Below are 13032 nucleotides of genomic sequence, written 5' to 3'. Positions count from 1 at the left end.
GCTGTGTCCTTACATTTTTCCTTATGACATTTTCCTAGTGACAGGAAAGAACTTTTTTCTCTTAATTTTACTTTGCATATTCATTTCCCTATGTTCTTCCTGGGTCTATGTCAGATTCACTCTCAGATGTTGCTCTGTGTCCTGTGTATTTTTTGGTGCTGTGTCATGTTTGTTCTCCCTCCTTCCTATGGTCTTCAGGAGAGTTTTTATGGTCTGTAATACAAGAGTGTATTCCAGGACTGTCCTACAGAATCTGGAATTGTAGCACGATGTTAGCGTGGTCTGAGGTATCCTTCAAACTCTCGACGTGCTGCAGAAGTGTCTGAAGAACTCTTTGGAGTATACTTGGTCAGTCTGTGCTGGTAAGCTGAACTGGTAGCAGCATGTTGCTGGAGTGCTGCCGTAGCTGTGGTCTGGATTTGATGTAAAGAGCTGCTGAAGAAGGTTGTCTGGAATGAGCGATTGCAGAGCAGTATTTAAGATTAACCTTTCTGACCCTGAGTCTTTAGTATTAGAAATTTATAGGTAGTGTGCTTCCAATAAATTCCTCCAAGCAGCCTGTTACATATTTGGCAGTCAGGCAGGCTTCTTAGCTCAGCACACATGCACACTTAGCCTCATAGTTGAGGGTAGACTTATCTGCTGGCTAAAGACTGACCAGATGTTGGAGTGCATCTGGAAGCCTGGCCTCTTACTTCGTTGCTCCAGTAAGGATGACTGCACCAGGGGGGTGCTTGCTGTCGGTGGTGGAGGTCATGCCCACTGCTGCTATAAAATGAATTGGCAGGATCAAAGCAGGATCCATTTTGCTCCATCTGCTTTCCTGTCCCATGGGACTGTTTAGCACTTGAGCACAGCCCTGCACGCTGGTATTCCTGGGGATGCTGTGAAGCATGTTTCACAGCAGAGCAAACTTAAAGTTTTATTCTGACTTCCTGATGGGTGTGTTTTTTGAGGCAATTTAAAAGCTAATCTATAGAAAGAAGCTTTTTCCTCCTCTCTGTTTGTAAGAGTATGCCCTTGAAACCACAGACTGAGTTTGGCCTGCAGAGTTTCTTACCTCATTTTCCAAGGTATTGTGTGTGCTTCTCTGCTCCCTAAGAAGGAGGAGGACTGGACTGTGAAGGGTCTTGGTGGTGTGTCCATCTGCCGTGTCCTACATCCCTGTAAAACTGTGTTTCTACCTGCTTCAACAAATCTGCCTGCCAGCTGTGGTTTGTGTTACTTGAATGTTTGGAGTCTCTCACGGACCAGAAAGTTCTCCCAAGATGCTGTGGCATCCTCTGACTAAGCATTACTGCAGTTTATTTGAAAGGTATCTTCCTGTGCTGAAGTGAGGAGATGTCAAGCTGAAGTTGATTGACACCCTGCTGGTCCTGCTCTGCTTCAGCAAAGTGATGCCAGCTCTTGACTTGATAAGAGGTGAAAGCTGCATAAATGTCTTGACTGGAGCATAACCGTCTTGGGCTGTGCTCTACTGCTGATTTTGGCAGATGCCTAGGTCATGAGCTGGGGTGGCATTGCTGTTGAGAAGACCCAGTGTTGCCTTTCAGGAGGAAAAGGCCAGAACTAATCTTCTTGTGTTTTTAATTAACGAAAATTGAAATTTGGCCTCAAGACTTGAGAAAAAGGATGGTCAAAGAGGACTCTGTGTGAGCAAAGCTACTTTAGGACAAGTCCATGCTGGCAAGCTGCTAAGCCAGCTCACCTGCTGGTTTGGCACCATGTTCTCCTTAAACCCTGTACTGCAGTGGTTTGGTGTGAATGTCTGTACTTACTCAGCTGTGTCTCCCTCTCCTCCAGCAAAGTGACCTGAACTCCTTCCTGTGGACCATCAAGAGAGATCCCCCATCTTACTTCTTTGGCACCATCCATGTCCCGTACACGCGTGTCTGGGAATTCATCCCCGAGAACTCCAAGAAGGCCTTCCAGCAGAGCCACATTGTGTACTTTGAGCTGGACCTCACTGACCCGTATACCATCTCAGCTCTTACCAGCTGCCAGCTCCTGCCGCAGGGCGAAAACCTGCAGGATGTTCTGCCTCATGACATCTACCGCCGGCTGAAGCGGCACCTGGAGTACGTCAAGCTCATGATGCCGTCCTGGATGACCCCAGACCAGCGGGGCAAAGGGCTGTATGCAGACTACCTCTTCAATGCCATTGCTGGCAACTGGGAGCGGAAGAGGCCAGTGTGGGTGATGCTGATGGTGAACTCTCTGACAGAGGTAGACATCAAGTCGCGAGGTGTGCCTGTCCTGGATCTGTACCTGGCCCAGGAAGCAGAGCGCCTGAGGAAGCAAACGGGCGCTGTGGAGAAGGTGGAAGAGCAGTGCCACCCACTCAATGGGCTGAACTTCTCCCAGGTGAGACCGAGGGGTGTGCAGGGTGCCAGGCAGGCTGCTTGAGTGGTTATCCCAGCCGCCTGAGCTGGGGCTGGAGCATGGGGTAAGTGCTCTCTGTCAGAGACCCATATTTATTCCTGGAAGGCCATGCCTCTGCGTGTGCCCTTGGGAGAATCTGCTAGCTGTTGGAGTTCAGGTTACATCCTAAATTCATTTAGGCCTTGCCTGGAAAGACTCCTGTTCTGTTGTCTTCCCTGGGCAGCCCTGGGCAAGCTGCACCATAACAGACACTGAACTTTTGGATGTCTGCTCTCTGACCCTGTCTGGGCTGCCCTGCCCGAGCCTTCTGCAGGCTGGGGCCCTGTGTCTAAACTTGCTTTTGTAACAGCTAGTTAAGAAGAGCCGTGTGATCACTTAGGGGAAGGAGGAGTGCTGTGAGTAAAGCTGAGAAGTAACTGCTGGATGGAAAAGAATCCCAGTAGACCTTTCAATGCCCTCAGAAATAGAGGCCCATCCTTTTCATTGGGAAAAATAGTGTTTGGTTTTGGTGATTGTTTGGTTTTGGTTGGCTTTTTTCCTTCTTCTGAGACCAGGTGAGGGTCAGCACAGCACAGCTTCCTGCAGGAATCTTGACAGGCTAGTGCAAGCCCTTCTGCAAGTGCTTTTGTGTTTGCAAACCAGCTGGAATTTAGCACCGTTCTTCATGCATTGTCACACTAGGCAAGCAGAAGGACCTCTGTGTTGTCCATGTGTTGGATGGGGTAGTTGTGGGCTCTCCTCTCTAGACTTAAATATACCAGGGAGCAGTGTCTGTCACTGTCTCTGCCTGCCCAGTGGGATCACAAGCAGGCATAAGGTTGCTCCCTGGCTTTCTGTGCCTTGGCTTCCAGGGCAGTGCTAGTTTGAGGAGAGGAAGTGGCATTTGCTTAGAAATAGGTGAGACCTGCTGTTGCAGCATGTCCTGGTAATCCAAGGTAGAAAGACCTTTGGTCATGGGGCTGGGGAGTTTTGACTGGTGCCTTTCCCCTGCGTCCTGAAGCCTGTCATGTTGCAGATGCTGTTTCTCATGTTAGAAAGGAAGGAACAGAAGGGAAGGCACAGCCCAGCAAGGGCAGGTACAGGAGTTCAAGGCAGGTATCAGAAGTGCTGCTACTACAGCCTGTCCTGGGGAGAGGCCATGGTGCAGGGAATAGCATGATAGTCCAGGGTGCATTGCTTGTACAGTCCTTGACTGCAGGCAGGCCATCTGCACTCCTGTATTCCCTGGTTTGGATCTGGGCATCCTCATTCGCATCTCCAGTCTTTTGTTGATCTGTGCTTTTAATCCTTGTGCTGTCACTGTTTGCATGCAGCCATTCTAGAAGTGGGCTGGGAAGTCCCATTGCCCACACCTATTATCTGGTTGAAGCTTTATTAACATTATTGCCTGTGATTTTCTTTTGCTGACGGTGCCCCTCTGGTTTAACGTGATAGAAAGGGTGGGGGTGAGGCATGTGCTTTCTCTGTTGCTTCATAAGACAGTGGTAGGGAGACTGAAAAGTATAGCTTGCAAATCATGTCCCCAGTAAGCTTGTGCAACTGTTGACATTTACTTTATGTCTTCACTTAGCTTTCTTCAAAGAGTGGCTGTTGTTCTTTTTTTGCAGGTGGAATAAATACTACAGGAGCTGAGAAGCTGTGTGGGGAGGGGACACAAAGCTGCAGTATCCTGGGTGGCCCAACATGATGACATTTATTGAGGGAGCCCAACTAGGGGGGTTGGGGTAGCCAGAACTACAAAAGAAAATTAGCTCTAGTCAGGAAAATCAGAGCCTGTGATTACCCCACAGTGAGTGGAGATGTGCATGCACATCACAAGAGATGCTCCTCTTCCACACCTATTCACTTTCAGGAGGAAGGAGTCCACAGTTCCCTTCCACAGTGGGAACAGGGGAACAGGTCTGGAGCAGCTCTTACCTTGCAAATTCACATCCTCACTTCTGCCCACTAGTAGATTTCTAGTAAGGGCAGCTCAAGGAAAAGGAAAGCCAGAGACACAGATTTTTGTGTTTCTAAACAGATTTCATGACTATTTCAGAACCCGACTTGTGAAATCTTATGGTTGGCAATTCTGTAAAGCTTTTATTTCTGAGTTTTCTTCTCAGTTTGTTCAGGCAGTTGAATTAATTATGTGTTTAATATAAACCAAACAAAGACTTTGGATCCATACTATCACACAAGGCCTGGTTGGTGTATTACTGCAGGTGAGGTTCTAGAAGTTTATCATTGATCATCACCATGGGTTTGCACAATGCTCAGTAACTGCAAAGTGCAGAAGAACCCAGGTTAAGAGACTTCCTTCTCCTTATTAGGAGAAAGAGAAAAAAAATAAAAAACCCCACACATGCAACAGCTAGCAGAACCTGTCATGGGGCTCAGGCTATATTTGTTCCAGTTTCCACTTTATCTTTTGTTTCATTACTGTCTTATTTTTCTTGCTCAACTCAGGCTGGCTGCCCACATAGCCAGACCATAAAAGTATCATTTCTAAAAGGTACAAAATTACATGTACACAATCTGTGAAATACTTCACTGCCTCCTCAATCCCTCTCTCTGGTTCCAAGAACTATGCAACTTCAGGGAGTATGGAAAGATTAGTCTGTCTGTGTGCCAGAATCATGGTGTTTATTTTTGTATTTCACACTGTTTCTATCCCAGTTTGTCTTAAGGACTTTTTTTCTCCCACCTCACTTTCTTTCATGGATAGTGCCTCTCTTGTTGCAATACCCTATAAGGATGCAGGTCTCGTTCCTAGCAGTGTCTGGGATCCTACAAGATAAAAGGCTTTGTAGCTATACACAATCTGCCACTGCTGACTTCCAGCACTGGAGTCAGTCCCTCAGACCTCCCAACTCTTACTTTCAGGTTATGCATGTACTTTGATGTTTGCTGGATTGGAGGCATTAGTGCTCCAGCCTAAAGCCTGCGCAGCTTTGCTCTTGGCTCCAGCTGCAGTGCCATGAAGATCACGATTGGCTCAGAAAATGAGCTGGCCTTGGCTGTGCACTTATGAACAGGCTGAGCTTTTGCACACTCGAGTGGTGTCTAGGCTGGGTTTCTTACAGACCAGTTTGAGCTTGAACACAAGGAGTTTACACTTGTGTCTACCCTCTGCATGGGACTGAGGCTTAGGAGTCTAAACACTGTCCAGCCATCACTGCTTTGTAGCCCAGACTGTGGCTGCTTTGGCTTCTCCAAGCCTGGAACAGACACTTGCTGGAAGACCCTACCTGTTAGCTGTTCCTGATTTGAGAATTGTTTTCCCCATGTGGCTTTCCTGTGTCGGGACCTTGCCACTGCACCCTATTCCTACCTGAGTGTTTTGAGTACATGGCTAAATGTTCAGAAGTAGCCTTCAAAGCTGCCTGAGTGATAGTAGAAAGCAGGAAGCCACTAAGGACTGACTGCTCCTGGAATCCTGTCTCTGTGACTGAGCACTTCAAAGTCTTGTCTTTTGTGTCTTCCAGCCACCTCCTCATACAGTTAGTTGCAGGTAGAAAATGAAGCAAAAGCTTCTAGGATTGAAAATTTTGTGGGTTTTAGGACATCCATTGTTCATGCCTCTACTCAAGGAGCAACATCTGCAAGCAACAAAGAACTGAGATGGCTGCTTTTCTCTAAAGGGCTCTTGGAAGTTCCAGACTACTAACACGAGTCTGTGGAGCTGTAGACTCCTGCTTTGCAAATACAAGTCTTCTGACATAACATCAACATCATTTTTCTTACTTAATCTATGTACCCTTTTGGGTGCAAGGGCCACACTTGATAGCCCCTGGTATAAAACTGTCACTTAGGAGCAGCCCACATCTGTGGGGAAAGTAAGAACCCAAGTCACTGCTGCCTTGTTACAAGTGGAAAGGGGAGTTGGTTGGTTTGTACTTTTCCCCCTTCTAAGGAAGTTAACACTGATGGCTTCAAATTAAGCCCTAAAGATACGATATGAAATTGGAGAGAATTGTGCTAGTCTCATTTCAAAGAAAATGTGTTTTGTTTTTTTCCCCTACACTGAGTTGATAAATCAAAGCTTGTCTTTAATTCCTGGGTTGATGAGGCTGGGTATGGCAGTGTTGCCATTCATAAGATCTTGGTTCAGGTTCATCTTTGACAACATCAGTAACAGAGAACCTCAGAGAAAGAAAGAGCAAGGAGAGGCACATGGTGGGAGCTCTGCAGGGAGTAGTTCAGATCCAAACTTGGAGCGAAGCAAAGAGCAGTTGCTTGATGAAAGAGCTGACAAGAGAAGCAGAGCACTCACTGCTAACAAGTTGGACAGGACACTTCTTGTGGTAACCTGATTGCATCTTCTGCCCCAAGGGTGTAACTTCAAGATATATGTATGAGGAGCAGCCCTCCCAGCTCAGGTGATGGGAACATCAGGGTTTTCTGCACATGAAGTGAAGCTGAAAAACTGAATTGATCATATTTGCATCTTTGGCTGCTAAGAGTCTGGGACCTAGTTTTGTTTTGTTTTTCAGTTTGTGTATAGACACACCTACAGCCTCCACGTCTAGACTTCAGGGATGGTGAATGGGCTGGCTGGTGGGAACCATAATAGCTGCGGTTTCACATTTCTACTGTCATAATTACAGTTTAATTAAGATCTTATTAACTATCTGAGGAGTTCATGGTTCCTCTCTGGGGAGGAAAAAGGGGAATTTAGTTGCAGATCGGCTCTCTCTGCATTCAGTCGGGTGGAGACTTTGTTGCAAACAGCATTAACGGTGTGGTAGGGCTTTGAAATCCCTAGCTGTGGATTTTTGCTGTGGCACCAGTTTTGCACTGGTCAGGTGTTCCATTAGATGCTCCTTGCATTTGCACTTAACATGCCTATAATCAGCTCACTAGTTTTTCCCATTAAAATTGCCCTTTGCTCGTGACATTACACATCAGAAACAGAGGACATTAGGCAGCAGTTGTGGCTTCATCTCTCCTCACAGTTTTCACAACCTGCTGGCCCCTTACCTGTGGCCTGGTACTGGTGCTACAATGTGAGTATTCCAATTCACTTTCCTCTTTTCGTAGTTAGTGGGGAATGGCTGATGAGTTGTCTACACTGCTCTGAGAGTACTTGACTGTGTTATCCTGCTCTCCTCTGACAAGTCCACACTAGGCTGGTGGTCTGGTTGGCTGATACACTCTGTGACACTTGAGATCCTCTAGCTTTGGGTGGGAGTACTGTTGCTGCAGAGGAGCACAGCCCTTTCTGTGGACTGAGAGGGTTCATGGGCCTCAGAGGCCACTTGAGGGAGCATACAGAAGGTCTGGGCTAGATACTTTCTGAGCAACTCAGTGAGGAGTTTGGAGCAGGGCAGGGATGTTGACTCATTCAGGCAATTGGTCGGGCATTTGGGTACCCCCGTGCTAAGCTTTGTTCTGCTTCTTCTCGGATCTTGGTTCAGACTTCCTGTGGTTGGCACAGTGGCCTAACCCTGTGGCTTGTTTTGACACCTGATCCCGAGGGCTCACTACTTACTGCCTGTTACTAAACCCAAAGTGTGGGTCTGTATCTGCCAGCTTTTTTTCCCTTGGACAGTAGGGTTGCAACCACTCTGGGCAGCCTAAATGCACATGCCTGCAGAGTTGTAGAAGACAGCTTCCTTTCTGATCTAAGAACTGGATTGTATTGCTGTCACCCTCCTGTCCAGCAGCTGTAGGATAGTTCCTTTTTTGGCCCAGACTGGCCTGCCAGGTCCATGGAGATCTCAGTTGGCTCCTGCATCCTACTGACAGGTTTTCTGTCCCATAACAGTGGTTCCAAAGACTGATTTTTTTGTTTTCTGCCACAAACCTGAACACAGACTGCGAACACAACTCAGCTTGAGCTTTCAGCGGTTTGATTTTCTGAGGGTTTGTATTCCACCAAAGACCCTCAGCTCTCAGCTTTCTGTACCTCATGCACGTACTGGAACTGTAATGATTTTGTCCTTTAATGTTCTTTTTGTTAAATGGAGCACAAGAGCAGCCTTTCCTAGCGAGTCACATTTTCTGCATGTTAACTGTTAACTCACATCTTTCCACTGCTTGGTGCAGTGATGTTGTCACTCTCCTCATCTTTCCTTGCTTATGCATTGAATTTGTGGCTTATTCAGGCACAGTGGTTTTCTGAGAGCTCATGCTTGGGGAATTCAAAGCCCTTTTTACTCTCACTGCTTCCCAGGAAAAAGTGTTACTCTTGTTGTAATTCAGTCCCTGTCTGTTCGTTGGCCAAGATGAACTGCAAGCCAGTAGATAATCTTTGTTTTAAAAAGAGATCCAGTTACACAGCACCTCTGCCCTCTTCCCCCTAATTAGTTTGCTCCCCTGACCTTCGTTTTATCTGCAGAAGGTATTAATGATAGAATTGTGGTTTGTTGGTGACATTTTGCCCTGTGGGTTGTTGACATGTATGTTGAATACTGTATGGGAGAGAACTTCCCCTGAAGAGGTCTTCAGTAGCTTACACAGGAGTTTGTCATCTATACATATATTACATTTTCAGGTCTACTGACTACCATTTTGTTTCCCCTGTCTTTAGTATGTGGTGTATTTTTTTTACTGCTCTGAATTTCCAGTGGCAGACACTCTGTTCAGAATTCTGTTCACTGGCCTTTACCCAGTAGACTTGAAAGCTCACAAAAAGCTATTGGGATTTTTGTAACGGGTATGGTTTCCATTATCCTTGTTGATTTGCAACTTTCTATAATCCTGTAATTATTTCCTATAATCTTTATGAAGACTTTTATTAGCTAGTTGGAAAGGTTGATCTCAAGTAGGATGAAGAGGCTGAAACTCACTTTTAAGATGTCTGTTCCTTTGTTGGGCCTAATGCAGAAAGGAAGCAGTAAGAAGTGTTCTTTACTGTTTTTGATGACAGAGGAAATACTGGGTCCCACAACAAAAATATTATCAGGCAGATACCACATAGATGCATGTTCACACAAGACATAAATCTTTTACAGTATGTCTTGATGAGGGATGCTCGGACACCAAGACTTGTGAACATTTTCAAAGGGATTAGACAGATTGGTGAAGGATAATCACACCAGGGAGTCCCATATGTGTCCCAGGTGCCGGTTCTGGCTCTGGATATCCCTCAGCCCCCGACAGCTTGAATTGAGGGCAGGTGCCAGGGGAAGAGCTGCTCTGTAGGTGCTCCGTTGTTGTTGGAGGTAGGTTGCTGGGCTTTTGCCTCACAGGGCAGGTGTGAGAGGGTCATTTCCAAAATATAAGTGAAGCTTCATTTTCCAAATGAAGCCAAAGTGAGCAGCTGAAAAAAAGGGCATGACTTCTCTCTGGAGCTGCTGAGTTATGCCAGCAGTGCTAGTAAGGATAGGGCGTATGCATCCATCTGGTCCTGAGTAGGTTCCCTGTGAGACTTGCCTGGTGCCAGGCTCTGCTGGGAGTGACAGCTGCCTGCTGTCTTTCCTCCTGGTCATCCCCCCTGCTTCAGGGGAGAGATGCCAGGGCAGGCTGGGATTGGTGTTAGTGGGCTAGTTTTGCTGTCACTGCTGTGTGAGTCAGCTCTTCCTGCTGTCTTGCCAGGTGAGATGGTGCTCCCAGAAGTTCAGCAGCCCAGCTCTTCTCCTTCCAAAGTTTGACCCTGGGATACGTGACAGTCCTGCACACAGTGTCTGCAGTCCAGGTTATGCTAGTCCAGTCTTCTGCAGCATTCAGGTTGTGTGTGCAGATGCTTGGAGGCTCATCTTAAAGCATGTGGCACTGAAAGTTGGCTCTCAGACCCAACAGTTTTCAAGCTCCATTGGCTTGTTGGCGATAGAAGATGGGCTTGGAAGTTGATAAGGAACAGGTCAGCTGGCCTAAGCTTGGCCATGATCCTGCTGGCACATTCAGACATCCATGTTTCCTTCCTTTTCATGACACTTATCTTTTTTGAGCATGCAGTAGTTAAATGTGAACAGAAAAGCAAGTAGGGAGCAGTTGGCTGTACTGTCTGGAACCAGAAATAGGGATCCATCCATGCAGCTTTAAGAACAGTCCTGTCAATTAAAACCAAATGCATAACAGTGTTTAGTCTGCAATTTATTGTGATCACAATCCTATAATATAATTCTGTAAGGGAAGATTTAGGTTGCTGGCATTATGCATTTCTCAATCTTCTTACTCTGCTCTAACAAGATTAGTCGGATTGCCAGAAGTCAAATTAATCCTGGGCAACAAAAAACATACACTGTGTCAGTCTTGATTTACAGGAAGGGTCTGGTAAATGCATTACAGGAGTATACTAGAAAATTTATTTTTTTTAATGTCAGCTTTTGTGTGGTTTTGTGTAGACCTGTCTTGCTTTCTGTGCATGTTGCTTTTTGCACAGGGGCTGCATCATCAGTGTCCTCAGTGCTAGAGTACGATTTTTGTCTTATTTACTCAAACCCTGAATTTCTGTATGGATACTTTGTAGTTCATCAATGTGTCCCATGCCCCTCATGTCGCCCAAACGGTACCATGTAAGAGAAATACTTACACACCTTTATGGACTATCAAGCAGTCAAAGCTCAGATAAACCGAGTTTGTAATTGTACATAAAATGTGGCTGATTTTGCTGCAAATGAATTGATGCTATCAGATGTTACTCGATCCAGACAGCAAACATTATCCCATCAATGTTCCTCTCTCCCAAAGGTAAAAGCTGATGTTCTGGCTGCCTTTGCTGGATATATCTGGTGTTGAGATATGCTCATGCTGGCCTATTGAAACAGCTGTAATGAGAGACCCCACTGAGATATGTGGCTCATGGGAAGATGCCTTTTTACTGTCTTAAGAGTACCTCTGGTATGGTTGGCCCACTCCACCTTTCAGAAGTGGCACTTGTTGACTTCCTGGGATGTGACACAGGATCAGCCATCCTACCCCCACCAATGAGATGGGTTTCCTGGTGTGCTCCACTTGTCCAAGCAAGGTGCCTTCTCTGAGCATGTCTCAAGCTTATTTTCACTCATGCTCAAGGCAAGGCAGCACAGGACTGGGTCACTGCAGCACTCTGACTTCACTTTTCTGGCACTTACTGGCATTTTGAATAGCTTTCTGCAAGCTAAAAGGATGCTTGGCCTTCTTGTGGTAATCAGTTATCAGCAGCTCTGAACTAGCAGGAGAGCTGCAGCTGATGGATGTGTCCCAGTGCAGGGTGTTACTGAGGACTCTGCTACTGACACTGCAGCCCTGGATTCCTCTGATTCAGTGTATGTGAAATTTTCAGCTGCGTCAAGTAAAAGCTTTACTGTGGCTGAGGGCCCTGGTTTAACTGCTTAAAGATTTAAACTGCTGAGAAAATAAGAACTTTAATCTGGACATTGTCCCAAACATTTTCCTGCCTCTCCACCTGCAAACCCTTCGTCAGATCATTAAGTCCTAGGTCCCTGGTACACCTGAAGAGACAGGGTGAAAAGCAGGGGTTTGTTTATTGCTTTGGGCTTCTCTTCTACTTGATTTGCAGGAAAGAGCAGCCTAAATCGCTTAGGTGCTCAAAATTACACTGGTGTCTTCCCATGGTTTTACCTCCTGCCATGCAATCAGAAGGACACGTAAGGGTCATGACACGTAAGTCATAATCTCATGGTAAAAATGCTAATGCAACTTACTTATCTTTCCTCAGTTGCACAGTTTCAGCACAAAAATAACTCCCCGAGGTCTTCCACTAGACACCTCAGGGCTCTGCAGCTTTGGAAAGGCTTGGCACCGTGGTTGCCAGGGCAGGCCCATAGTCAGTGCTAGATAGACAGAAGTTTCCTGCTCATGTCCTGAGCTCAGTTTTGAAGCTCTTACCTTACTCTGGGCACAGCAACCCATTCTGTTCAGAATGTACAGCGATTTAACCACCCACATGTGTAGATTAACCTCAGCTTTGTGATATCCTGTGCCTGTAATGATGGAAGAATTTATCTGACTTCCATGTATGCCTGGGGAATTTCCTGCCCAAAGTGCAAATGTACCAAATTCCTCTGTAGCTCTTTGAGAGAGGAACTGAAGTCCTGTCACTGTCAGTATGTCTGGTAAAATGGTGTCTGGGGATTTTTAGGGCTGAGATTTCTATACTCAAGCAGTTGCAGATATCTTTAAGTGAGGTATATGTGTACTGTCCTTGAGACTGTGGTGGGTACCTGGTATGCAGGTAGCATGTACCTTTTAGTCTTGCAGTGATGAGAGGTGACTAAGCAGACCCATTCCTCCCAGTATGGCTGCTTGCTCCCAGCCTCTCACCAGTGCATGGGCTGTGACAGCGTGAGTGTATTGACAAATTGTGCTTGGCACTGCATTTCCAGTTTCCCAGGTGCCTGCAAAATGCCTTGACCCTGAAAAGTGCAGGCGTGTAAGGAGTGGTTGGGAGCTGGTGATGGAGGCATTACTGCAGAAACGATTCATGCAGTAATTCCCAAGTCTGGACTCCTGAACAGTCTCTGCTGCACAGCCACTGTACAGTAACTTGTTAGGCTAGGGTAATTTAATCACAAGTTTCATTCCTGTGTGAATTTATAAGGCCTGTTTATTAAGATAAATGGGCTATTGTTACAGCTGGAGTGTGGTGGGATGAGTTGCATGTTTGGAATGTTTAAAAATAAGTAGCTGCAGCCATGCTTTCTAGGAAGGATGAAATGGAGAAAGAAGAGAGACTGACATCACATGTTTTTATTTGTTCTGAGGTTGTTAGTAAGTCAAAAG

At 46.2% G+C, this 13032-nt stretch overlaps 1 protein-coding gene across 1 annotated transcript in view; it reads left to right on the top strand.

The window, feature by feature from the left end:
• Positions 1–269: 269 nt before the first annotated feature.
• TRABD2A (TraB domain containing 2A) overlaps positions 270–13032 on the top strand; it is a 74344-nt gene continuing 61581 nt past the window's right edge. The window contains exons 1-2 of the mRNA XM_010003539.1: positions 270–287; positions 1804–2364. Coding sequence (XP_010001841.1) covers positions 270–287; positions 1804–2364 — 579 coding nt within the window. The remainder of the gene's footprint in view (positions 288–1803; positions 2365–13032) is intronic.

The sequence above is a fragment of the Chaetura pelagica genome, unplaced genomic scaffold (genome assembly GCF_000747805.2).
Source record: "Chaetura pelagica isolate M959 unplaced genomic scaffold, ChaPel_1.0 scaffold228, whole genome shotgun sequence".
NCBI lineage: Eukaryota > Metazoa > Chordata > Aves > Apodiformes > Apodidae > Chaetura > Chaetura pelagica.
This window is presented reverse-complemented; position numbering and strand designations above follow the sequence as displayed.